The sequence below is a fragment of the Loxodonta africana genome, chromosome 5, assembly GCF_030014295.1.
Source record: "Loxodonta africana isolate mLoxAfr1 chromosome 5, mLoxAfr1.hap2, whole genome shotgun sequence".
In the NCBI taxonomy this organism is placed as follows: domain Eukaryota; kingdom Metazoa; phylum Chordata; class Mammalia; order Proboscidea; family Elephantidae; genus Loxodonta; species Loxodonta africana.
In genome coordinates this window covers 116,993,641-117,020,723 of record NC_087346.1, presented here as the reverse complement: position 1 = coordinate 117,020,723, position 27,083 = coordinate 116,993,641, and the positions used below count along the sequence as shown (strand labels likewise).

General features: G+C 39.0%; 2 protein-coding genes across 11 annotated transcripts in view; one reads left to right on the top strand and one right to left on the bottom strand.

Moving 5' to 3' along the window:
• The window catches only part of NSUN7 (NOP2/Sun RNA methyltransferase family member 7), a 71,278-nt gene extending 51,903 nt beyond the window's left edge, over nucleotides 1-19,375 (top strand). The window contains 3 exon segments of the mRNA XM_023549838.2: nucleotides 16,064-16,187; nucleotides 16,684-17,357; nucleotides 17,359-19,375. Coding sequence (XP_023405606.1) covers nucleotides 16,064-16,187; nucleotides 16,684-17,357; nucleotides 17,359-17,428 — 868 coding nt within the window. The 3' untranslated portion in view covers nucleotides 17,429-19,375.
• Nucleotides 19,376-20,555: 1,180 nt separating this feature from the next.
• APBB2 (amyloid beta precursor protein binding family B member 2) overlaps nucleotides 20,556-27,083 on the bottom strand; it is a 442,316-nt gene continuing 435,788 nt past the window's right edge. For all 10 annotated transcript variants that reach the window (XM_064285876.1, XM_064285875.1, XM_064285882.1 and 7 more), the window contains one exon: nucleotides 20,556-24,277. In XM_064285876.1, coding sequence (XP_064141946.1) covers nucleotides 24,110-24,277 — 168 coding nt within the window. In that variant the 3' untranslated portion in view covers nucleotides 20,556-24,109. The remainder of the gene's footprint in view (nucleotides 24,278-27,083) is intronic.

Here is a 27,083-nt window from a genome sequence, read left to right as displayed (position 1 = left end):
CTTGTTACTGAGCCCATGCATAACCTCCATCCCTGCCACCATGGCCACTTTGTTCGTGAGCACAATGGGCAGTGACAGGAGTGGCTGCGGAAGGAGGATGACTGGTATCCACAGAATGCATCATCGTATCCACAGAATGCGTCATCATATCCACTTGATAGTTAAAATCTTCCTCTGCTGAGGTCACCCTTTGGTGAGCATTCACATGAGACACAAATATCTTCACTTCTTTGGCCTATTCTGAGAGGTCTGTCCACATGCCTCTTCCCTATACCTCCTTGTCACCAATTTTTCAGTCATGTTCCTTCCAAGTCCCCAGCCATCTAGCCAAACAATTGGCCACAGCCAATGAATCAGTACATGGTTGCACATCCGGTCATTTCTCCTTCCAAGCGAAATGAACAACCAGGTGCACCGCTCAAAGTTCTGCCCACTGGGAGGATTTCCCTTCATCTCTGTCCTTCAGGGAGGCCCAGAAAAGGGCTGCAGTGCTGCCAGTGTCCACTTCCAAGTGGTGCCTGCATATTGCACAGAACCATCTGTAAACCAGTCATGACTTTCCTTTTTCTCACTCAACTGGTAGTAAGGAACTCCCCATAAGGCCATAGGTGCAGACTAGGAGAAACAAGGTAATGTGTTATGAGTGGGGACCATGGACATTTGGGCCACTACCTCATGTAACTCGCTTGTGCCTTCAGGTCCTGTTTGTGCCCAATCTCGTATATACCACTTGTATTTAATAATGGAGTGCTGCAGTGCATGTTTGACTTTACAACTCTGTTGGTCAAATGACTTTATGATGGGCAGCTCAGGCTGTGTGATGGTTAAGATTGTGTGTCAACTTGGCTGGTCCATGATTCTCAGTGGTTTGGCAATTATATAGTGATGTAGTTTGGCAGTTATGTAATGATGTAATTTGGCAGTTGTGTAATGATGTGATCATCCTACATTTTGTGATTTTATGTAGTCATCCCCCATTTTGTAGTCTGGTATGAACAGCCAATCAGTTATAAAAGCTGGACAAGCCTCCAGTCTGACGTCTGACCCACAGATTTGGGACTTGCCAGCTTCCACAACTGCATAAGTCATTTTCTTAAGTTAAATCAATTTCCCTCTCTCTCTCTCTCTATACACACATATATACATATATATGTATATGCATATATATATATACATATATATATACACACTGACACATGCACACTTCACTAGTTTTGCTCCTCTAGAGAACTCAACCTAAGATAGGTCACATAGTGACTAGGTAGCCCATGGTCAATCATTCAGTCTATTAAGGCACCCAGTAACAAGCAAAAAGCTGTTCTCAAAAGGAGAGTAGTTCCTGCAGAGAATGGCAGAGCTTTGTTCCAAAATCCTAAGGGTCTGCACTGTGATTCCAAAGACTATAAACAGCATCTCTATCTGTCACTGACGCTTCAGGTATCACTGGATCAGCCAGATCATATGGCCCAAGTGGCAGAGTGGCTTGCACGGCAGCCTGAACCTATTGCAGAGCCTTCTCTTCGTCTGGGCCCCACTTAAAACTAACAGCTTTTTGAGTCACTTGATATATAGGCCAGAGTAGCATACCCAAATGAAGGATATATTGCCTCCAAAATCCCAAAGAGGCCCACCAGGCATCGTGCTTCCTTTTTAGTTGTAGGAAGGGCTGGATATAATAACTTACCCTTCACTTTAGAAGGAATATCTCAACATGCCCCACGCCACTGGACCCCCAGAAATTTCATTGAGGTGGAAGGCGCCTGAATTTTTGTGGGATTAATTTCCCACCCTCTAGCGTGCTGGGTTTGGTTTTTTTTTAGCATGCAAATGTCTTACCAATAAGTCTAGAGTCATTGATACTTCTTGCTCACTAGATCCAGCCATCATAATGTCATCAGTGTAATGGACCAGTGTTACGTCTTGTGGAAGAGAAAGGGGATCAAGGTCCCTGCGGACTAAGTTATGACATAGGGCTGCAGAATTGATATACGCCTGAGATAGGATGGTAGAAGTGTATTGTTGGCTTTGCAGCTGAAGGCAAACTACTTCTGGTGATCTTTCAAAACAGGAATTGAGAAATAGGCATTGGCCAGATCAGTAGCTACATACCAGGTAGCAGGGGATGTATTAATTTGCCGAAGCAATGAAACCACATCTGGAACAGCAGATGCAATTGGAGTCACAACCTGGTTAAGTTTATGATAATTTGCTGTCATTCTCCAAGATTTATCTGTTTTTTGCACAGGCCAAATAGGTGACTTGAATGGAGATGTGGTGGGAATCACCACCCTTGTGACCTTCAAATCCTTGATGGTGGCAATAATCTCTGCAATCCCTCCAGTAATGCAGTATTGCTTTTGGTATACTATTTTCCTAAGTAGGGACAGTTCTAATGGCTTCTGCTTGGCTTTTCCTACCATATAACCCTTACACTACATGTCAGGGATCTAATATGGGAGCTCTCCAAGTTGCAGAGTATGTCTATTTCAATTATGCATTCTGGAACTGGGGAAGTCACTACAGGATGGGCTCAGGGACTCACTGAACCCACTGGGAGACAGACCTGAGCTGAGACTTCATTAATAACCCAACCTCCATATGCCCCTACTCTGACTGGTGGGCCACAGGGGTGTTTTGGGTGTCCTGGAATTACCATATTTTTACACAAATAACAGGTGCCTTCTGAGTTTGTTTGCCAACTGCTTCCTCCCTCTGTGAGGTATTTTTGTAAGCATGCTATGCTAACTTTTTTTTATAGCATCATGTGGAAGAGGACTGGCATGGTTGCACTTGTGAGGGTGTCTCACACGGGGAGAGCACAGCCAGCAAACAAATGCAGAAGGCACATGTTATTTGTGTAAAAATACAGTAGGGTCAGTCCAGAGCCAGTGTCCAGTAATCCTTGAAGAGTCAGTCTTGTAAAAGGCCATAGATCTCTTTGGGGATGGCTGGGAGAAAGATTAACGATATAAATTTTTGGCAGTACAGTGGGGTCCTTCCTCAAGGGTACCTGGCCTCCCCTTCATTCAAGGGGTTGTGGGTCTGTAAACTGGCTCAAATCTGGGAAATTAATGGAGGGCTGTGACTCTCTATTCTGGCTATTTAAGTTAGACTGCCATTCACTTGGCCTAGTTCTTCCACTTGTGCAGATCAAGTAAATAGTAGATTTCCTATCTGTTTCACTCCTAGGGACACTATAACTAAATAGCCAATGCCATAAGTCCATACGACTCAGACTCTTCTGATTGCTGCTTTGACTCTAATGTCTTTTATGGTAGCATGCCCACCTTGTCTTTGTTAATTAAGTGCTTGCCTCTTCGCCCCTACCACCACATGGTCCAATCAGCCCCATTGTAGTTAGGTGTCTTAATTCAGTTAGGGCAGTTCCCACTGTCAGATCTGTCTTAAATAAATTAGTAATCACAGCAGTCTTCAAGGATGCTGGGGCGCTCCTTTAACAAATTTGTTCCTCACTGTGTAGTAAAAGGTGTGTCCTCTGGGCGCTCCATGGGTGGGTCTGTGGGTCCAACATGATAAATCAACTCTAACATGCCAATTTCTCCAAGCCTTTGGATATCTTCTACAGTATACCAACACAGATCTGGCACTTCATTTTGATTTAGTGCAGGCCACTGCTTAATCCATGCTTCAGTGAACCAACCACATAAACTATAAGATCCTTTTTTAACCTCTGGAGCTGAAACACTAAATGAAGAATATGTGCTTACTGGGCCCAAATCAGTAAACTCAGACTGATGCAACTTGATGTGCCTTGCACCATTATCCCACCCTTGATAGCCATTCCCATACATATTACCCAGATTTCCATTTGTATAGGAAAAATTAAGCAGTTCTTTTGGAGTGTAGCATACCTCCTCCTGGGTCATACTTTGTACTTCAACTCTTGGTGCTCTCTGGGACTTATGTCTAGTTACAGGTCTACAAGCAAAAATGGATGGAGGAGTGGGTCCTGGGGACATTGATCAATTTCTTGTAAGGCATCTGCCTCAGGTGATGCTCCAGGTACCACCCCAGGCAATATCTCAGACAAAGACTCTCAGGCACAGCTGGGCTAATCTCACCAGATGGGGGTGGAAAGGATAATGGATTTACTGGGGAGGGTGGCTTAGCAGACAAAGATGGAGTAATCTCTTCAGATGGGCGTAAGAAGGATGGTTTTGTTGGCAGGAGTGATTGAATGGAATTTAGGGGCTCAGTGTCACCAGCTTCCTGATTATCTGCCCATATATCTCCATCCCAAGTTTCAGGGTCCCATTTCTTCCCCATCAGTTTCCCCACTTCAACTTCAGATACCATTCAAGGTTGGAAATTCAGTTGATGTTGTAATTAAACCATTCTTATGATAAGACTCAGGGTTTGGTTTTTGGTAGTATCACATCTGTTACTCCAATACAAAAGGCTTTCTTGCAGGGCACAAGTGGCAACTTTCAGGTCTTTTACACGGCACTTAAGCTGTGACTCTGAAGCCCTGAGCTCCTTTCTTTCTTTCACCACTTTGTTTAGTGAAAGCAGGACCAACCAACAAGCCGCCTATACTTCTTATTCTGACAGAATTGTAGAAAACTATCAAACATAGGATCATTCAGAGCCTTGTTTCTCAGAAATATTTTATCCATTGGTGGTGATATTTTACATATTTCTGTTGCTGCCTCATGCTACGGATTAGCAGTGCCCTCTTTACTACTGGAGGCAGTCACCAGCACCTTTAAGACTAGCCGGACTTGAGAATCAATTCAGAAAACTTATCCTTACAATTTTATTCCTCTCGAACCACACTTGGCACCAGATGTCTTAGGCTGGGTTCTCTAGAGGAGCAAAACCAGTGAAGTGTGTGTGTGTATATATATATATATATATATATATATATATATATATATATATGGTGTATATACATATGTGTGTGTGTATATATATGTAGTGTATATATGTATGTTTATGCAGTGTGTGTGTGTGTGTGTGTGTGTGTATAAAAAGAGAGAGGGAGAGAGAGATTGATTTATTTCAAGGAAATGGCTTATGTAGTTGTGGAGGCTGGCAACTCCCAAATCTGGGTCAGACGTCAGGCTGGAGGCTTCTCCTGACTCATGTGTTTGCAGAAGCTGGCGAATCCCAAAATCTGCAGGTCAGACGACAGGCTGTTGGCTCACTTCCGAATAACTGGAGGTCAGAGGATGATGAGTTGGATGCAGCATCCAGAGAGAGCAAGCTGTATCAGAACATCTATACATATTGGATATAGGCCACCACCACAATGAAACTCCCCTTTCAACTGATTGTCTGCTCACATCAGATCACAAAATGGAGGTTGATTCCATAGTATCTGCCAAACCGCTGAGAATCATGGCCTAGCCATGTTGACACATAACCCTGGCTCTTATACCAAGTAACATGACTTAATTACAGGACTGATATTGTATTCAGAGTTTTTGTTTTGTTTTATTTTACAGCTTTTACTCTCCATTCTGCCAAACCTTTTGTCTTCTTATTGGCTGTCATAATTCTAAGCAATTATTCTCTCTAAAGCTCTTTTATCTTCTTCCCAGTCTTAGTAGTAATTCTGTTTTCTGCTGAGTCACTGAGTCTCCTATCTGTGGTAGAGGGAGGGGCTCCCAGAAGGGTATTCTTAACTTCTTCTATGCTCCCACACACCTGTCCCATGCAATTTACTTTACCTTTTTCCTCATTGTTCTGCTTTCTCAAGGAAGGGGGGTGGGTTGTTGTTGTTGTTAGGTGCCGTCTAGTCAGTTCCAACTCATAGCAACCCTATGCACAAAAGAATGAAACGCTGCCTGGTCCTGCGCCATCCTTACAATCATTGTTATGCTTGAGCTCATGGTTGCAGCCACTGTGTCAATCCACCTCGTTGAGGGTCTTCTTCTTTTCTGCTGATCCTGTACTCTGCCAAGCACGATGTACTTCTCCAGGGACTGATCTCTCCTGACAACATGTCCAAAATATGTAAGATGCAGTCTCGCCATCCTTGCTTCTAAGGAGCATTCTGGCTGTACTTCTTCTAAGACAGTTTTGTTCGTTCTTTTGGCAGTCCATGGTATATTCAATATTCTTCGCCAACACCACAATTCAAAGGCGTCAACTCTTCTTCGGTCTTGCTTATTCATTGTCCAGCTTTCACATGCATATGATGCAATTGAAAATACCATGGCTTGGGTCAGGTGCACCTTAGTCTTCAGGGTGACATCTTTGCTCTTCAACACTTTGAAGAGGTCCTTTGCAGCAGATTTGCCCAATGCGATGCATCTTTTGATTTCTTGACTGCTGCTTCCATGACTGTTGATTGTGAATCCAAGTAAAATGAAATCCTTGACAACTTCAATCTTTTCTCCGTTTATCATGATGTTGCCCATTGGTCCAGTTGTGAGGACTTCTGTTTTCTTTATGTTGAGGTGTAATCCATACTGAAGGTTGTGGTCTTTGATCTTCATTAGTAAGTGCTTCAAGTCCTCTTTACTTTCAGCAACCAAGGTTGTGTCATCTGCATAATGCAGGTTGTTAATGAGTCTTCCTCCAACCCTGATGCCCCGTGCTTCTTCGTATAGTCCAGCTTCTCGTATTATTTGTTCAGCATACAGATTGAATAGGTATGGTGAAAGAATACAACCCTGACGCACACCTTTCCTGACTTTAAACCAACCAGTATCCTCTTGTTCTGTCCGAACAACTGCCTCTTGATCTATGTAAAGGTTCCTCATGAGCACAATTAAAAAAAAAAAGGGGGGGAATTCCCATTCTTCGCAGTGCTATCCATAGTTTATTATGATCCACACAGTCAAATGCCTTTGCATAGTCAATAAAACACAGGTAAACATCCTTCTGATATTGTCTGCTTTCAGCCAGGATCCATCTGACATCAGCAATGATATCCCTGGTTCCACATCCTCTTCTGAAAACAGCCTGAATTTCTGGCAGTTCCCTGTTGATACACTGCTGCAGCCGTTTTTGAATGATCTTCAGCAGAATTTTGCTTGCGTGTGATATTAATGATATTGTTCTATAATTTCCACATTCGGTTGGATCACCTTTCTTGGGAATAGGCATAAATATGGATCTCTTCCGGTCAGTTGGCCAGGAAGCTGTCTTCCATATTTCTTGGCATAGACGAGTGAGCACCTCCAGTGCTGCATCTGTTTGTTGAAACATCTCAATTGATACTCCATCAATTCCTGGAGCCTTGTTTTTCGCCAATGCCTTCAGAGCAGCTTGGACTTCTTCCTTCAGTACCATCGGTTCCTGATCATATGGTACCTCTTGAAATGGTTGAATATCGACTAATTCTTTTTGGTATAATGACTCTGTATATTCCTTCCATCTTCTTCTTTTTTTTTTTAATTAACTTTTATTGAGCTTCAAGTGAACGTTTACAAATCAAGTCAGACTGTCACATATAAGTTTATATACATCTTACTCCGTACTCCCACTTGCTCTCCCCCTAATGAGTCAGCCCTTCCAGTCTCTCCTTTCGTGACAATTTTGCCAGCTTCCAACTCTCTCTATCCTCCCATCCCCCCTCCAGACAGGAGATGCCAACACAGTCTCAAGTGTCCACCTGATATAATTAGCTCACTCTTCATCAGCATCTCTCTCCTACCCACTGTCCAGTCCCTTTCATGTCTGATGAGTTGTCTTCGCGAGTGGTTCCTGTCCTGTGCCAACAGAAGGTTTGGGGACCATGACCGCCGGGATTCCTCTAGTCTCAGTCAGACCATTAAGTATGGTCTTTTTATCCTTCCATCTTCTTTTGATGCTTCCTGCATCATTTAATATTTTCCCCATGGAGTCCTTCACTATTGCAACTTGAGGCTTGAATTTTGTCTTCAGTTCTTTCAGCTTGACAAACTTCGAGCGTGTTCTTCCCTTTTGGTTTTCCATTTCCAGTTCTTTTTACATGTCATTATAATACTTCATTTTGTTTTCTCGAGAGGCGCTTTGAAATCTTCTGTTCAGTCCTTTTACTTCATGAATTCTTCCTTTTGCTTTAGCTGCTTGACGCTCAAGAGCAAGTTTCAGAGTCTCCTCTGACATCCATTTTAGTCTTTTCTTTCTTTCCTGTCTTTTCAGTGACCTCTTGCTTTCTTTATGAATGATGTCCTTGCACAACTTGTCTGGTCTTCGGTCACTAGTGTTCAATGCGTCAAATCTGTTCTTGAGATGGTCTCTAAATTCAGGTGGGATATATTCAAGGTCATATTTTGGCTCTCACGGACTTGCTCTGATTTACTTCAGTTTCAGCTTGAACTTGCATATGAGCAGTTGATGGTCTGTTCCACAGTCGGCCCCTGGCCTTGTTCTTACTGATGATATTGAGCTTTTCCACCGTCTCTTTCCACAGATGTAGTCAATTTGATTTCTGTGTGTTCCATCAGTCACTGTTTATGTTGGTGAAAGAAAGTATTTGCAATGAAGAAGTCATTGGTGTTGCAAAATTCTATCATTCGATCTCTGGCATCGTTTCTATCACCAAGGCCATATTTTCCAACTACTGATCCTTCTTTGTTTCCAACTTTCGCATTCCAATCGCCAGTAATTATCGATGCATCCTGATTGCGTCTTGGATGAATTTCAGACTGCAGCAGCTGATAAAAATCTTCTATTTCTTCATCTTTGGCCCTGGTGTTTGGTGCGTAAATTTGAATAATAATCGTATTAACTGGTCTTCTTGTAGTCATATGGATATTATCCTATCACTGACAGTGTTGTACTTCAGGATAGATCTTGAAACGTTCTTTTTAACTATGAATGCAACACCATTTGTCTTCAAGTTGTTATTCCCAGCATAGTAGACTATAAGATTGTCCGATTCAAAATGGCCAATAGCAGTCCATTTCAGCTCACTAAGGCCTAGGATATCCATGTTTATGCATTCCATTTTATTTTTGATGATTTCCAATTTTCCTAGATTCATACTTTGTACATTCAAGGTTCTGATTATTAATGCATGTTCGCAGCTGTTTCTTCTCATCTTGAGTCGTGCCACATCAGCAAATGAAAGTCCCGAAAGCTTTACTCCATCCACATCATTAAGGTTGACTCTATTTTGAGGAGGCAGCTCTTCCCCAGTCATCTTTTGAGTGCCTTCCAACCTGGGGGGCTCATCTTCCAGCACTATATGAGACAATGTTCCGCTGCCATTCATAAGGTTTTCACTGGCTAGTGCTTTTCAGAAGTAGACTGCCGGGTCCTTCTTCTGAAATCTGTACTCCATGGGTGACCCTGCAGGTATCTGAACACCGGTGGCATAGCTTCCAGCATCACAGCAACACACAAGCCTCCACAGTACAACAAACTGACAGACAGGGTGGGAGGTGGGATATTCTAGAATCTTCTTTCGGAGTGGTCCCAATCATTCTGTATTATCATGCTTAAGAAGTCTCTGATTTTAGGGCTGTTTAGGGCTGTTGCATACGCTTTGCTTGAGTTTTAGCCTCCCTCCCCTTTTTTTTTAAGACTTACAAAAACTTTTATTCCACTTCTTTACAGATAGTAACACATTGCTTTAGTGATAAGGTTACTTAAGCGTTAACAATGCTTCATTGATAATGCAGAGCCCTCTGCATGTGCAGGGTTACGGGGACCATAAATGATATTTAATAAAAGTATTATTTTCAGTATTGAACACTCTGTGTTACTTTTTCCTTCAGTCTACAGATCAACTCTTGCTTTATTTCTGGAAAATTTCTTGAATTGTATCTTTAAGTAATAATTTTCATACATTGTTTTTTCTTCTGTTTTCTGTATCTGATCATTTTTTTGTTGACTCTTTTTACCTCCGTATTGACATTCCATTTTGGTTAATTTTCTTATTTCTGTCCTCTCTGTCCCCGTTTTCAGCACTACTCATGCTTCCTAGTGCTATTTTCCAATATTGACCTAATTTCTGGAATTTTATATTTTTTTTACTGCTTTCCTCAACTCGGCCATTTTCATGTTTTTGTCACAGATCTGTCTCTCTTTGCCTTGTTAATCATTTTCTTGAGCTCTTGTATCTCTTCATTATCTTCTAAGTTTGCATAATTTGTAGCAAAAATTTTGGTTACATTATTCATCTGCTCTGTGGCAACATTCTCCCTCTTTTATTATTACTATTATTAATATTTTGTAGTATCTTTTACTTGAATAGACACTTCACCATAGAAGAAATAAAATGGTCAATAAGCACATGAAAAGATGCTCAACATCATTAGTTATTAGGGAAACGCAAATCAAAACCACAATGAGCTGTCACTTCACGCTCACTAAGATGGCTATGATTTAAAAAAATTGAAAACAACTGGTATCGACAAAGATGTAGAAAAATAGGGATACGAGCATCTGTTAAGGATGATGGAAAAATTTGGAAACAGATAACAGTGATGGCTCCATAACCTGATGAACACAATTAATGTCACTGAATTGTATATGTGAAGAGGATTGAAATACCAAATGTTTTGTCGCCTATATATTCACCACAATAAAACAAAGAAAAAAAAATACATATACATTTTGACCCAGAAATTCCACTCTTATGCTTCTATTTCATAGAAATAAAAATGCTAATAAATATAGACACGTGGTTAAAAAAAGTTATTTCTTTTTGCTTATTCTGTTTGGTATTAGGGGGAGGGGAGATTTTTTAAAAAATTATTTTTTTAGATGAAGGTTTACAGAACAAAATAGTCTCTCATTAAACAGTTAATACACATATCGTTTTTGACATTGGTTAACCACCCCTCGACATGTTAACACTTTCCCTTCTCAACCTTGGGTTACCTGTTACCAGCTTTCCCGTCCCCTCCTGCCTTCTAGTTCTTGCCCCAGGGCTGGTGTGCCTCCTAACTCGTTTTGTTTTATGGGTTTGTCCAACCTTTGGTTGAGTGACTTCATTACTGAGGAGTGAGTTCATTACTGAGCTGAAAGGGTGTCCAGGGGCCATACTCTCAGGGTTTCTTCAGTCTCTGTGAGTCCAGTAAGTCTGGTCTTTCTTTTTGAGTTAGAATTTTGTTCTACATTTTTCTCTAGCTCTGTTGGGGACCCTCTATTGTGATCCCTGTCAGAGCAGTCAGTGGTGGTAGCTGGGCACCATCTAGTTGTACTGGACTCAGTCTGGTGGAGGCTGTAGTAGATGTGGTCCATTAGTCCTTTGGACTAATCATCCTCTTGTATCTTTAGTTTTCTTCATTCTTCCTTGCTCCCGAAGGGGTGAGACCAGTGGAGTATCCTAGATGGCCTCTCATAGGCTTTTAAGATGGGGTGAGATTCTCAAGGCTGTATTTCTTGTTATCTGTCTTTGAAAGACTTTTCTCATGGTGTGTCAGTCAGTCTAGGTTTTATAAGTCTCAGCGGGTTTTCTGACATCTTGAAAATAAATTCCAAGAGGATGGTATGCCTCCCATTTGGATGTGTCATGTCTATCTACAGCCTTTCAAATTTCAATAAGTACACATTTAATCTTGGCCCAAGCAATGAATAGCAAAGTTTGAGACCCCAAATGGTAATCACATGTTGGTTCCCTCCTGTTAGTGCCCTTGAGCAGAAATCAAAGTTACTTCACAACAGCGTGCATTTGGTTTTACTAGAATTCAGTTCTTATGTAACTAGCTGTTCAGTGAAACGGGCCATGAGCATAAAATTTATTTGAAAATAATTTTATGTGGGGGTAATTTATGTAAAGATTTCTCGTTGCTGTTGATTCCAACTCACTGTGACCCTGTAGGACAGGGTAGAACTTCCCTGTAGGGTTTCCAAGGGTGTAAATCTTTACAGAAACAGATTGCTATATCTTTCTCCCGTGGAGCAGCTGGTGGGTTTGAGCTGCCAACTTTTCAGTTAGCAGCCAATCACTTAACCACTGCACCATGAAGGGTCTCTGTAAGGATTACAGCCAAGACTGTGGAACTATGGAACAGTTCTACTGTACACATGTGGGGTCACCTTGAATCAAAATTGACTCAACAACAATGGGTTTAGTTTGGTTTGGTTTTTCGTTATTACTGTTTTTTAAAAAACAACATATATGTAGCTAAAGTATATAATAATCTTACTAAACATGTATTTATTGAGTACCTACTATGTACCAGGCACTCTTCTAGATGCTAGGAATATATTGGTGGATTAGAACCAACAAAAAATCCCAACCTTCATATTTACACTCTAAATACATACCAAATCGGTAAGAATAATTTTCTCTAATGCAAATAAGTGAATTTTTTTAAGAGCTTCATTTATGTAAACAGCAAGCATATATAAATAGATCTCAGAAATTCAGTTAACTGGTTACAAGGCTTGGAGAGAGGAGAGGCTAACTCTCTTGCTTTTAGGACCTACACAGATATTATATTTCAGCTTGTTGTTGTTAATGGCCATTGAGTTGATTCTGACTCACGGTGACCCTGCATATGTACCATAGAACTGCTCTATAGGGTTTTCAAGGCTGTAACCTTTTGGAAGGAGATCACCAGGCCTTGTCTTCCAAGGTGCCTCTAGGTGGGTTTGAACAGCCAACCTTTTGGCTAGTAGTGGAGTGCTTAACTCTTTGTGCCACCAAGGGACCTATATCTTGCCTTAGTTTAGCATAAACATTTATTAAGCACCATCATGTGCCAGACTCTTTGCAATGTCATTTGGGGTCGTGTGTGTCTGCCCCCATTCTAAGTAACCTCTGTATCTCCTTACTTGCCTTATGCTCCAGCCATCTGGAAATACACATGCTGTACCCTGAACGTGTATTTCAGTGACTCTTCTGCTTTGGTTCATGCGTTTGTCTAGAATCACCTTCTTTACCTTACTGGAAATTTACTTATTCTTCAAGACATAGCACCAATGTCATTCCTTTGTGAAATTTTCATATTTGGTATTTCCCATGGGCAGAAGTGGAAACCCTGGTGGTGTAGTGGTTAAGAGCTACGGCTGCTCAGATCCACCAGGTGCTCCTTGGAACACCTAACAACAACCAGGGGTGGTGGGAGGAAAAAGAGGGAGTAATTGTTTAAGGGGCACTGAGTTTCTGTTCAGGGTGATGAAAAATTTGGAAACAGACAGTGGTGACAGTTGCCCAGTATGGTTCAAATGCACCAGGTGCTCCTTGGAAACCCTGTGGGGCAGTTCTACTCTGTCCCATATGGTCGCTATGAGTCGGAATTGACTTGACAGCAACAGGTTTGGTTTTTTTGGTTTATGGGCAGAATTAATTGTAATTTTGTTTTTGTTTGCTTCATCATTCTTATTTGGTCTTTATATTATTGTAAACCTATTAGTTTCTCCAATGAAATTGTAAACTATTTAAGAGAATTAACTATGTTTATGTGCTTTGCACATAACCCTGTTGCCATTGAGTCGATTCCAACTCACAGTGACCCTATAGGACAGAGCAGAACTGCCCCATACGGTTTCCAAGGAGCACTTGGTGGATTTGAACTGCCAACCTTTTGGTTAGCAGCCATAGCTCTTAACCACTACACTACCAGGGTTTCCTGCTTTGAACATAGTAGGCAAATAATAAATCAGTAAATAAATATAAAAGATTTTTCTAGCATTTTTTAACTGCAAAATATAGCCAAACTTTATTATGATGAATAAGTCCGGTAACTTCAACTGTAATGAGGGCATAAAAGAATATGTCTGAACTCAGGGCATTCCCTGGAGTGATTTTCTTTTTTTTAATTGAGGTAAAATATATATAACAAATCATTTGTCATTTCAATCATTTTTATGTGTACAATTCAGTGACATTAATTACATTCACCATATTGGACAACTATCACCACTATCTGTTTCCAGATTTTTCATCACCCTTAACAGAAACTCAGTGCCTTTTAAACAATTACTCCCTCTTTTCCTTCCCACTGCCCCTGATTGTTGCTGTTGTTCGGTGCCATCAAGTGGGTTCCAACTCATAGCGACCCTTTGTACAATAGAACAAGACACTGCCTGGTTCTGCACCATTCTCGCAGCCATTGCCATGCTTGAGCTGGTTGTTGTAGCCACTGTGTCCGTCTGTCTCATTGAGGGTCTTCCTCTTTTTTGCTAACCCTCTCCATTACCAGGCATGATGTCCCCCTCCAGGGACTGGTTCCTCCTGATAACATGTCCAAAGTATGTGAGATGAAGTCTCGCCATCCTCACTTCTAATGAGCATTCTGACTGTACTTCTTCCGAGACAGATTTGTTCATTCTTCTGGCAGTCCATGGTATATTCAGTATTCTTTGCCAACACCATAATTCAAAGGCATCGATTCTTCTTCAGTCTTCCGTATTTATTGTCTAGCTTTCACATGCATATGAGGCAACTGAAAACACCATGGCTTGGTTGAGGCGCACCTTAGTCCTTACAGTGACATCTTTGCTTTTTAACACTTTAAAAGACATCTTTGCAGCAGATTTGCCCGGTGCACCATGTTGTTTGATTTCTCGACTGCTGCTTTCATGGGTGTTGATTGTGGATCCCAGTAAAATAAAATCCTTGAAAACTTCAGTCTTTTCTGTGTTTATCATGATGTTGCTTATTGGTCCAGTTGGGAGGATTTTTGTTTTTTTTATGATGAGCTGTAATCTTTACTGAAGGCTGTGTGGTCTTTGATCTTCATCAGTAAGTGCTTCAAGACCTCTTTACTTTCAGCAAGCAAGGTTGCGTCATCTGTGTATTACAGGTTGTTAATGTCTTCCTCCAATCCTGATGCCCCGTTCTTCTTCATATAAACCAGCTTCTTGAATTATTTGATCAGCATACAGATTGAGTAAGTACGGTGAAAGGATACAACCCTGACACACACCTTCCTGACTTTAAACCATGCAGTATTCTCTACCACCAGTGGCAACCACTAATAAATATTGGTCTCTATGGCTTGGTTTAGTCTTGGTATTCCATGTAAGTAGGATCATATATTTGTCCTTTTTTGTCTGACTTAATTCACTCAGTATAATGTTTTCAAAGTTCATCCATGTCTTAGCATGTATTAGAACTTCATTTCTCTTTATGGCTGAGTAATATTCCATTGTATGGATAGACCACATTTTGTTTATCCATTCATCTGTTAATAAACACTTGAATTGTTTCTACCTATTGACTATTGTGAATAATGCTGCAGTGAACATTAGTGTATAATATCTCTTTCCATCCCTGCTTTCAGTCTTTTGGGAATATAACTAAGAATGGAATTGCTGGGTCATATGGTAATTCTGTGTTTAACTTTTTGAAGAACGGTCAAGCTATTTTCCACAGCAGCTGCACCATTTTACATCCCCACAACAGTGGATGAGGTTCCAATTTCTCTACATCCTTGCCAGTACTTATTTCTGATAATAACCTAACATTTTAATTCATGTGGAATAGTGTTAATTGCTTTGCCTATTATATTGATTTTAAAAGCATAGAAATGTAAGAATTAGAATTATATTCATGAATGAACCATTATATTATTAAGTGTTAAATATAAAAAACAAAATTTTACTTGAAACATATTGATTAAAGATTTTTATATTTCTGATGCAAAATCTTTTCTTTGTTACGTACTTCCTTGAACAATACATAACTCATCCATTAATACTCAAAAAGTGATTGGGAAGAATAATGTAGTGAAAATGATAGGCCATATTTTTATATTGCAATTGTGCAAAAAGTAACCAAAAGAAGGAAATCATGTCTTTTGTATATTTTGACAATGTGTGGAAGTATAGGAATTTTTGGATTGTACCTTTATGATTACTATACAGATTTGTCTGTTTTGATAATGGAAGCCTTTTGTTAACATATTAGTGACTTGGAGAAGGAAAATTTTTACTTTGTTAAAAGGTTGTTAAACTTGGCAGAGTTGTTTAAAGACGGAGAGCTTGGAAAGTACAATAAATTATGGATAAATATGAATTATTAAAGCTTTTAATTTATAATAGTATTTTGGGAAGGACTGCTTCAGCATTTTACTCTGACTTGGAATTTTGGTTTAAATGATTGATAAAACGTAATAGATGAAAATTTAGTTACAATTTACTCTTTCTCTCTCCATTGGCAAATGAGTCATTCTAACTACGACATGTTTGTTCATTTCTACTATAGGCTTAGTCCTCCTGTACTTCCGCTGTGCTCCTTAAAGGAAATACATTTGTCTACTGATAAATTTTTCAGAATGGAACCATCTGAAATTACCAATGGTTGTTTTCTTTCTATTCTAACAAGGGAGGTAAGGAAAAAAAAAAAAAAAAAAAACCAATCCATGCAATACTTGGGATTAAGAAACAACAGAGCGTCGTAAAAGAAACCCAGAAACCTTTTAGACATCTTGGAGTGGTGCGCTTATTTCATAAATAGCTAAAAGATAGGAAAAATAATTATTATCATATGGCAAATAATCCATTAGTCTTTATATTTCTCCGTATTGTTCCTCCATTGCTTGCCCTCCTCCTCCACCTCTGCAAGCATTTTGTTAACATCTAGTGCATTTAACCTCACACATGATAAGTAAGCTATGTATTTTATTTTTTTCCTCTGAGGTTTACAGTTAAGTATAAAAACGTCATTTGCTGAGGCTTATGAGATATATTAGGGACTAAGTTCTAGCAACCATTTCTTTTAGTTGTAACAAAAATACTCTTATTTTTATGAAACATTGATAAACATTTATAATATACATAATAGTAGTTAACTTCCACATTTAGTAACTGCTTCTTTAATTATAGCGGGACCCATCTGAGACAGTGTCTGTGAAAGATGTTTTGGCCCGTGCTGCAGCAAAGGGGCTCCTGGATGGGATTGATTTGGGTAAGTCATCAAAACGCGAGAAGAAGAAGAAAAAATCAAAAACATCATTGCCAAAAGCTTCCACTAATGATAATAACTGCATCCAAATGAGAATTGCTGAGTTCCTGAATCGAGAAACTGAAGCAAATGCTAATCAATCAGAGACAGCAACAACAAAAACACCTCTTCCACAGAAAAACACAGCTCAAGTTGGTGCTTCCTCACAGATCAGAAAACCCACCAAACCTGCCACGAATGCCTTAATGCCGGCATTTATGAAGAACCCATCTCCCTCCAGACCGTGTGAGCGGCAGACCAACTTCGTACGACCTCGACCAGAAGATAAAATGATTGCCCTGAAACCCGTAGAGATTGTTTTGCCTCCAGTAATGATGCCATTTTCAAGTCCCCAAGAGATGAAATCAACTCAGCATTGTTGCTATCGTTGGGTTGCACCCAAGCCTCTCGTGCCCACCTGCATTCCCATACCTTCAGTATCCCGAAGAGGGGAAAAGCCTAAAGAAAACTTACCTTCCTCCCTACTCAGGCATCCTCGACCATGGCTTTAACTGCCTTGTTTTTTGTTACAAGGATTAAGAGCAGTTAACTTTTTCGAAGTCTGACATTTCTCTGAGGGCTAAACATCCCTACACAAGATACTCATGGTCACTTAGTATCTTCTAAATGTGACATTACCTTCAGAGAATTAAGACAAGTGAGAAGCAGTAATGTGTGAGATTCAGCAAGGCAGAATTTGGTAATTTCAGTGGCTCAGTGCTGAGGCTGTTTTAGAATGTCACTTGTACTCAGTATCAGTTGTTAGAACTTGTCTTATTCCTGTTAACTTTTAGTCTGAACTTAACACACCAGGGTTTTTAAAGAAAGCCGCCAACTATTTTTTTTTCTGAAGAAAAACACTTGTTGCCTTACGACACGCTTCTTTTCAGACCTAATTGGCAAGGCAATTTATTAGAAAGCATAGGCATGGAGAAGATGCTGGCCGTCTCCCACTACAGATTGCTCTTCAGCATCTGGTCAGTTGTAGTTTAACATTTTCAATCACTATCAAGGTTGATTTAAAAAAAACAAAAACAACCAAAGTATTCTTTAAACAGAACATGACAGAAGGTTTTGTAATATAACTGAGGTTGAGTATGAGTAGGAAGAACAGGGAGTTCTGAAGTGCCAGGTGTGTGTAGCTGAGATGGCCGTTTACAGAGCGAAGACTGTTTTCTCACTGGAAGAGCTTCTAGGACCCTGAGTAGAGCTGAACATAATCAGCTCTCCCTTTTGACCATTTATGCCCAATACTGTTGTAAAAATGACTGAAAGCAAATCTCCGTCTAAATATTAATAATTTTGAGGAAGAGGAAAAACTGTTGAATACAACTGACACATATTGTTGAAGAAAGCCATAAAAATTCTGATTTTATGCAAAGATTAGGTGATACAGTAAAATCAACAAGTCATTTCAAGTTGGAAACAGTAATCACTTTGGCAAATCATTTCTGATGCACAGTCTATTCAAATATATTGTAGCAGTATGTTAATTATAAAAAACTATTAAAAGTCAATTCATCTTCAATGTACTATCAATTGCCTACCAAGAATTAGTATGATTATCATTTCTGGGTCTACTTTTTTCATCATGCCAACAGAAATTGCCTGACATTAAATTAAGTTACAACTATAAATCTTACTATTAAAAAAAATGTTCATAGACACATAAGTTCAAATTTTCAGAATTCAGTTGTATCAATGTTGAGTGAATTCCTAAATGTTCACTTCAGATGGCATGATTTTAGTAGAATATTACCTTTTTCAAAATGAATATATAGGTCTATTTCAGCTCTAAATGTCCTATTCTTTCTTTTCTCACTTAAAGTGAGGATTAAAAAATGGTATATTTCATTTTAATAGTAATAAATTATTTTTAGTGATTTACATTGTAGGTAAAATGTGTCAGCGAAGAAAGGAAACAAGACTTTTTATACTTGAATGAGGCTTATTATTTTCACTTCCAAAAGTATTCTTCATGTGTTAATTATGACTTTTTAAAAAGGAACATGTTTTAAGTGTTCATCTTTACTAATTTCAAAAATTGAAAACTGTATATCTCTTTGCTCTAAAAATTATAGTACATGTTTCATTCTTTCTCCCACCCAAATCTCTATCTGGCTAGAATGTTCCATGCCTCTGGGAGTCTAGTGCAGCTTAATTTAACATTGTTCAGTAAAGACATTTTATATCCCAGGAATATCTTACCCATTTCTGGCCACTCTGTCCCTGCCCCAGGCTGAAGAATTCCATTGTCTAAAAGTAGCAGTTAGAGATTTTTAAGTGTATTTTCTGTGATAAGTTATAAAAAGAAAACTCGCTGTTATGAAACAGTTCAGGGTATTTTTCCAATCTCTGTAGCAGCATCTAATTGCTGTCATGTGACAACTTATAGCCACTGGTTTTCAGTATCTCATAACATGTGTCTTGGCACTGTTTTTCCCTTTAGACATTTATGGAAGTTTCCGAATTAAACCATTCCTTAATTAAGCCTGCAGTTTTTTCCTTTGAGAATATTCTAATAAGGACATGATCAATTATTTAAATACTTTGGTAGCGTAAAAAGGGAAACATACTTTGGATAAAAGCAATGAGAATTCTAGAGAAGGAAAATATTGATCACATTGAGATTTTTAGTTTAGCATTTTACTTAAGCTCCTTAGAGAAAACTGCTGCAAAAATTTAAAATAATAAAATTATTGGTATTTAGATACTCCAATAGCAAATTTGGATTTTAATCTGAAATTATTTGCCAGTATATGTAATACTTGAAACCAAAATATTTTGTTCACTTATTTCCTTCAGAGTTAACTGCCTTGATAAAGAGGTAAACAACTGGGGGAAATGGAAGATGAATGAAAAATGGCTACTTTCAATTCTAATTGATCTTCCATGTGTCTCACACTTTAGACTCAAATGATTTATTTTTCTAGTTGCCTCTCGTTTTGGATTTGGTGCTTGTACAACTCTTATCTGTCATTCTTTGATGTCAGGTTCTTAAAGGAAATGAAAGACCTAAGTAAATTTCTTAACTCTAGAAAGATTGCTTAGGAAAGACTTGAGTTGGGTGACTGAATAGCCATCTGTATCTGGGTTGCCAGCTGCCCATCTTTACCACCAAATAAGGACAGTGTGATGTATTAGTCAAAGGCAGAATTTTACATTACTAATATTTCTAAAGTTCGAGGTAGGTGTAATTTAAAAATAAAATGGCTAGTTTGGAGACTCTAAGTTTATTCATATTTCTGTTTCTTGCATGCATGACTGGGATGCCAGATAAATGAGCCAAACATTTTATGCAGCTAAATTTATTCTCACAACATAGTACATTCAAACGTGTAAACGTGGTCAGCAGCAAAAGGGGCAAAAAGGAAAGCAAATAATTTTTTCAGGATAAGTAGCTGCTCTGGATGGCTGAGAGTGCCTAACTGGTGACGTGTGATCAAGTATCTTTCCCTAAGGTGAAATAAGTTAAACTTTGTTTTACTGGCGTGTAACACACCTTAGCCACGTTTTATTATTACGCTAAGCCTGCAAACAGAGAGCTAATGGTTTTACTAAATGGTTTTAGCATCAGTTAGGGAAATGCTGTCTATGAAACCTTGAATTTGTTTGCAATGCTTATGAAACAAGTGTCACTGAGGAAAGGAGGAAAGAAAGATTTAGGATTTCTAGGAAGTGACCCTGTGCCGAAGATTATTATAACTGACCATCTTAAAGTCACAAATTTTAAATAAAGTAGCAGTGCGAACAGTTTATCACCAACAACTTGTTTTAATGGAAATGGGTTTAATGTCCCTTCATGCATTAAGACAGATAAACAAAAAATAATGTTTCTAATTAGCTATGGGTGATCTTATATCCAGGTGGAAACCAAGGTCATGTGGACATGTATCTCTCTGTTAGATGAAGTCACATGTGTTGTGAAGGATATAAAAATGAAGCACCAAGCAGTGCTTTAGTCTGCAAAGTAAAGTTTTTAGCCATAGGCATGTTGGCTAGTCCCCTTGACGTTGTCAAGGAGCACATATATGAGGTGGCAAGTCTGCGTCTATCTAGCTGCTTTTAAAAAATAAAAAGAACTTTAAACATTTTGCCTTTTCTTCTACATATTCCAATAAAAATGTGATTACAGATCATTACAAAACCACCTTTTAGGCAACATATAAGTTCACTGGGATTACTTAGACCTGGATACATTGCAAGATAATACCCAGTAAAGATAATACATAAACACAATAATGCAGTATATTTCAGTAAAAATAGAATAAATAAAATAAAAATATTTTAAGCTGCATTTACCGGTTAATTAAAAAAAATGGTAAGACATACAAGGCATAGTGAACATGGCTGCCTGTTTACCGAATCACAGATATAAAGAATGCATAGATAACTGAAGTGTCACTACAATATTGGGTAAAACACTGGCATCCTTTCACAAACAAAAACACACATACTTTCATACATACTTTTTGGCCATGGCAGAAAGTGTCTGAACACACTGTTTAACATAACTAATTTTACAAAATAAATTTGCATTTAGTATGCAAAGCTATTTTCCAAACAAAATATCTGCAGTAAAATTTTCAATATGTAAAGGCTATCATTCATCTTAATGCATCCTATAATTGCATATATAAATCAGTGTGCTACTTAAAGCTAGCTCAGTATTCTTGATCCTGAAAACAAACAAATGTATGCCTTAAAAAATGAACAGGGGTAGAAATTTCCAATATAAAAGTGGGTTATTTGTTCAGAATTTTGAAGGTTATCACATGAAAACTTTTCACTCTGGAAATCAAGATGAGAGATCAGCATGACTGTATTTCTAACAGCTTTTCAAAGGGTGCAGTCAGGATTTTCTTAATGCAAACGTTTTCTATGATGGCATTGGTTATCTCAGATAGAAGAGTGTCTAAGTTGAGAAATGTAATGCATTTCTAAAGTGGTATTGTTTTAGGCGCAAACAATTCCTGGGTGGTGCAAGTGATGGTGCTAACCAAAACGTTGGAGGTTCATGTTCACTCAGAGGTGCCTCAGAAGGAAGGACTGGGGATTTACTTTTGAAAAATCGGCCACTGAAAACCCTGTGGAGCACAGTTCTACTCTGAGACGTATGGGGTCATCACGAGTTGGAACTGACTTGAATGACAACTGGTTAACCGCCCCCCTCCTCCCCGCTCCCCCCGAAAATGAATTGTGAACAGGGACAGCAGGGAGGAGCACGCCTTTTCATTCCCTCATGTTCTCTGGCAGCCAAGTACCATGAATTAAGAATATTTCTATCACAAGTAACATCATCTCTGGAAAATCTCATAGGTTGAACAGGCTGTACTGAATGTAGAATCCTGTCCTCTAAAACACACTGTAGGAAAAATGTTCTGGACTGAGAGCAATGGTTTTGTAATACCATTGCATGAATAATTTGGACACATTTCCCCTCTTATATAGGGAGTCCTAAGACTGCCATACCATTGCATGAATAATTTGGACGTATTTCCCCTCTTATATAGGGAGTCCTAAGACCGCCTGACAATGAGTATTTCTAGACCTACTCTTTGTATCTACCCAGAGTCATTTTGGAAAAGCTCTCCCCGACTGATGTGGAAGCAGCGTATCACAGTCAGAACTGGGAGTCGGGAAGCTTGGGTCCTGACCCTGGTTCTCACTAATTTTAGTAAGCTCTTGGGCCAAATGATTTAGCCTCATGGTACTTCATAAGTTTCATTTCTCAAATGCGTTTAGTCCCTTCTCTACCTTATAAGGCTCAACTGTGATAAAAATGTGGAAATCATTTTTGACAAGTACATAGCAGTATATAAATGTAAAGCATTACTTTTATAACTGGCTGCTTCAAAACACTAACTGACATTTAAAAGTGAACAAGAAGACTAATATTTAAGTTGATCTCCTTAGCAACTTTCTTTTAAAACAACAATGTCAACAGGAGTCTAAATTGTTTATCTACAAAGAAAAAAGCAAGAAAGTGCTACACTGGGGAAACTTGTTAAATAGTCCATTGTTCCTATGTATATTTTGCTTTGATATGAAATTTTAAAATCTTGAAAATAAAATGGAAAGCATATAAATTTAAAAATAACAAATTTTAATATTAAATACATAAATTCAAGAAAGGTTCAACTTAATGAAATTTGTTGCCATGGACTATATGCGATGGACAGACAGCTTTCTGGGCAAAATGCACTGTATTAAGACTGGGCTAGTGCAGAATCCTAGCAGAATAGGAGGTGGTCTAACAAAAATAATGTGGTGGATATCTAAAATAATCGTGTACAACCGAAGTACAGATGACATTTCCTCAACTCCAAACTGCATATTGGCTAATTTTCAAACTTAAGGATGAGAGGTTTATGAGGACTATTTCATTTTAATGTTGTTTAGTAGAGAATGGGCATAGTGACCTACAATTCTCTAGCTGCACTGTACACTGTAAGGCAGAAGTTGAAATACATCCCCACCTGAAACGCCTTATGCTTTTGTTAATTTCTTTCTTTTTTTTTTTTTAAATAATCAGTTTGAAACTCATCTGATTAGGAAGGCTATTTCCTTTGAATTTAATTCCTCAAATTTAGTACTTTTTTCCTCAATTTTGAAGTTTCGCTTTTTTTCCAACATCCTACAAACAGCTGTAGATATGAAACGGTGTCCACGTGTTAAAGAGCTTGTCAAGGAAAGCTGCCAGTTGGTTTCTACATGGATGCCAATACCCAATTTTGTCAACCCACAGGTTCCATTTTATGAAAAACTAAAACAAAACCTCGTCATCCTAACTTTAAAGCAATAGTATCTGGTATGCAGTGTCTATGCCAATGTTGAAAACTGGGCAGGGTGCTGTAGGACGTCGAGGTTGCGTGTGCCAGGTGCAGCTCAAGGAGACAGTGAAACTAACTCAGGCATCATTCACTCCAAGGACTCAGCATCAGTTCACTCGGAGGACTGTGGCCACATTCTTCTGTGTGTGTGTGTGCGTGTGTGTGTGCGTGTGCGTGTGCGTGTGCATGTGCGTGACGTTTAAGTGATGTTCACGGTATTTACAATAAGAAAAAAGGCCTTCCACTGCTTGCAGTGTAACTTACGGACAGCAAAAACAATTACTCATGCTTCTTTTCATATCACGTGATGGTGGCAAGACGAGAGAACATGCTTGTCTAACACTGCTGCGTTAAGGGTAAATTCTCTGAAGACAAAGCATCAGCAACTGAATGGAAGGCCAGACGTCAGCTTGTTTTCCTTAGTGTAGCTATTCGATCTTCAGGTAAGTATTACAGAATCCTTTAACATATGCAGCTATGGCATTTCTGTGACAGGACGTTTCTGTTTCAAAGTGTCAATGAGGGATAAGACCCCTCGTTTTACATTGGTTGTGACTCTTCTAGTCATTGAGTCTGCCGGCGGAGGAGGTGGTCGAACTTTCTGTGACGGCGGCCTGGCTACCAAGCACTTCTGGTATCGTAACTGAAATAAAACAAAAAATGGTCTGTGGTAGTTAATAATATAACATCTCTTCTTGTTTAATGATTTTAATTAATCACAAATACATTTCTTCCTGAAAGTTAAAGACCTAGATCCTAAACATAAATCCAAGAGTTTTTTTTTTTTTTTTTTAATGTAGGTGTTTTAAATTCTTCTAAAAGGTCATAGGCTCAACAAGGTGCTTCAGCCTTTGACATCCCCGTCTTCCCTCCATCTCCAAGCTCTACTTGATTTCTGTATTGACAGGCTGCAATTAATATGCCTCATAATCAAACAGCCAGTGAAAACAAAAAGGGTGGGGAGAGATGGTATTAATTAAAATTTTCATCAGACACATAGGTCTAGACAAGTGCTCCTGGCTAACTGAGAGACAATATGGTACAAAGGGCCTAGTTTGAATCTAGGAGCTAACCCTTGTGAACCTATGACCCCAAGCAACTTATTAAACCTCTCTCAGCCTCAGTTTGTTCGACTGTAAAGAGGTCTAAGAATGAGGGCCTTTACAGAGGGTGTTATGATTAAGTAACGAATGGTTGTAGAATGCCTAAAATAGGCCTAGCATGCAGAAGCACTTATAGTAGAAAAGAATGATGACTTAACATTTCAGGATACATAAGTCTAAATCCTAATGGATTCATGGAAAAAAAAAAAATCTGTTAGCATTGGCCCCACAGAAAATATCTTCAGAAATAAAACAATTTTTCTTAATAGTAATTTTTTAGAAATTAAAAGGTGAAAATTTATCAAATATTTTTCTAATCCAAGCACTTTTTTTTTTTTAAGCACTTTAAGATAACTCCACAGCTGATTTTTAAAAACCAAATATTAATAGAGCCCTTAGTATAGTTTGAATCATGCTGAAGGTTCCCCCTAAGCAGCATGTCTATAGCTAGCCTTGGGGAGAAGGATGGTCCACTGTGTTACAATGTCTCGTCAGACCCTGCAGGCCACAAAACTGGCCCCTTTCAACTCATTCATGTGAAAAACGATTTCTTACGTCTCCCCTGTGTAGGGCATGTTGCTAGGCCTGGATCACAAACAGGAACACATATCTAAAGCATGGGTTTCTAAACGGGCAGATGTGGCAACCTGGACACTGGACTTGGAATTTCAAACATTAGTTCTGTATGTCCAGTGTGAACCAAAAGTGTACCTGACGGATGGGTTTCATTAAGGATCCCTCCCTGGCCTATCAAGTTTCACCAAAATATCTTCAGCTGGGCCTATACCACACAGTTGCAAGATACACCTAAAAATTAAGTAGATTCAGAAGAATGTGTTAATGCCGAAGATATTTCAGATGGTATAGATTCAGAGAACCAAGCAGATTTGAATCAAGAGGAAGGACACTGCGTTAGAAATGCTGGATTTGAAGTGGTGAAAAGGGCCTGATGGTATCAGTCTGCCTTATACTGCACTGGCTGAGCTTCCACGGGTTGTACTGACACAATTAAAATAGGAAGCAAATGAATAAAAACTGTTTCCAAGAGAGAAAATGAGTGGGAATCAAAAACACACTATAACCAACGATAAAGCTAATTATTTCATTGTCATCAGCATTTAAAAGGAATAATTAAGGCTGAAAACCATTTTATGACTAAAACTATCTGTTAGGATCCATTTGAATTTCATAAAATAAATAATCAGCGTCCATTTCTGCTTGATTGAAATCTCCCATTTTCTATTTTCTTCAAACAATCTTTTCCACCTCAGTTTCTCATGCCTCTGAGTAGATTCATCTTGACTGCTACAGCCCTTGCTTGCTCCCTCCACCCAGCCCTGCTCCTCTATATTCAGCCATATTTGAGTTGGAATCTGGCTTCACAGTATACTCACTAATTGAGGGGAAACTGTACTAAAACTAACAAAGGACAGTGGTTAAGAATGAAACAAGGTAACAAATGCACGATACCACACTTTTCGGAGTTATTCAATAAATGTTCCTTCCCTTCTCCCTCTCCATTTCAAAAGTGTCTTTTTAGATAAAATTGGCATTCTTTTCCTGGTCTCAACCTTTTCCCTCTTCTTAACCTAGCCATGTACTGTCTGTAAAAAGCAGACAACTCCCTTAATTTCCCTTCCATAAGCCTTCCCCTAATCTTGGATTCTTAGCACCTTCTGGCCTGTCCCAAAGCAAAGATCTCTCTAACACAGAGGCTAAGCCCCTCCCCTAGGCTCTTCACCGCCACCATTTTCTGCATGCCTCAGTGACGCATATGGCCCCCACTCCAATCCAGCTTTACTGGCTCATTCCCCTCAGCTTATAAAATGTGCATTGACAGTTGGAATATGGAGGTGATTGATGGCCTTGACCAGAGCAGATTCAGTGGGGTGGTAGGGACAAAAGCTAGTCTGGAGTATGTTCAAGAGAAAATGGAAAGAGAAAAATTGGAGATGACAAGGAATAAAAGTAAATCAATTGGATTCAGAACTAAGGCATATATATAGCTCAACTCTTATAATTCAGTGGCCAATTCGTGCCTCTTGGGCTTCTTGCTCATTCAGCTCACCTCTAAGCTATTTCATTGTATATAAGCAAAACCTGGTATTAAATATTTATCTTTTTAAAATTGGAAATGATGAGAAATACATTTTAATTTCACTCCTTGTTAATGACCTCCAGGAAACAATTTAGGTTGAATAGAAAGGGTGTGGTAAAACAGGGTGGAAAGAATGGAATAAAAGGTATTGGTATGAAATCCGGGTTTGCAATTATTCCATTGATCCATTCTGTGGCTTTTGAAAAAGACACAAGAGTATCATTTAATTTTTTACCTGAATTATTCAA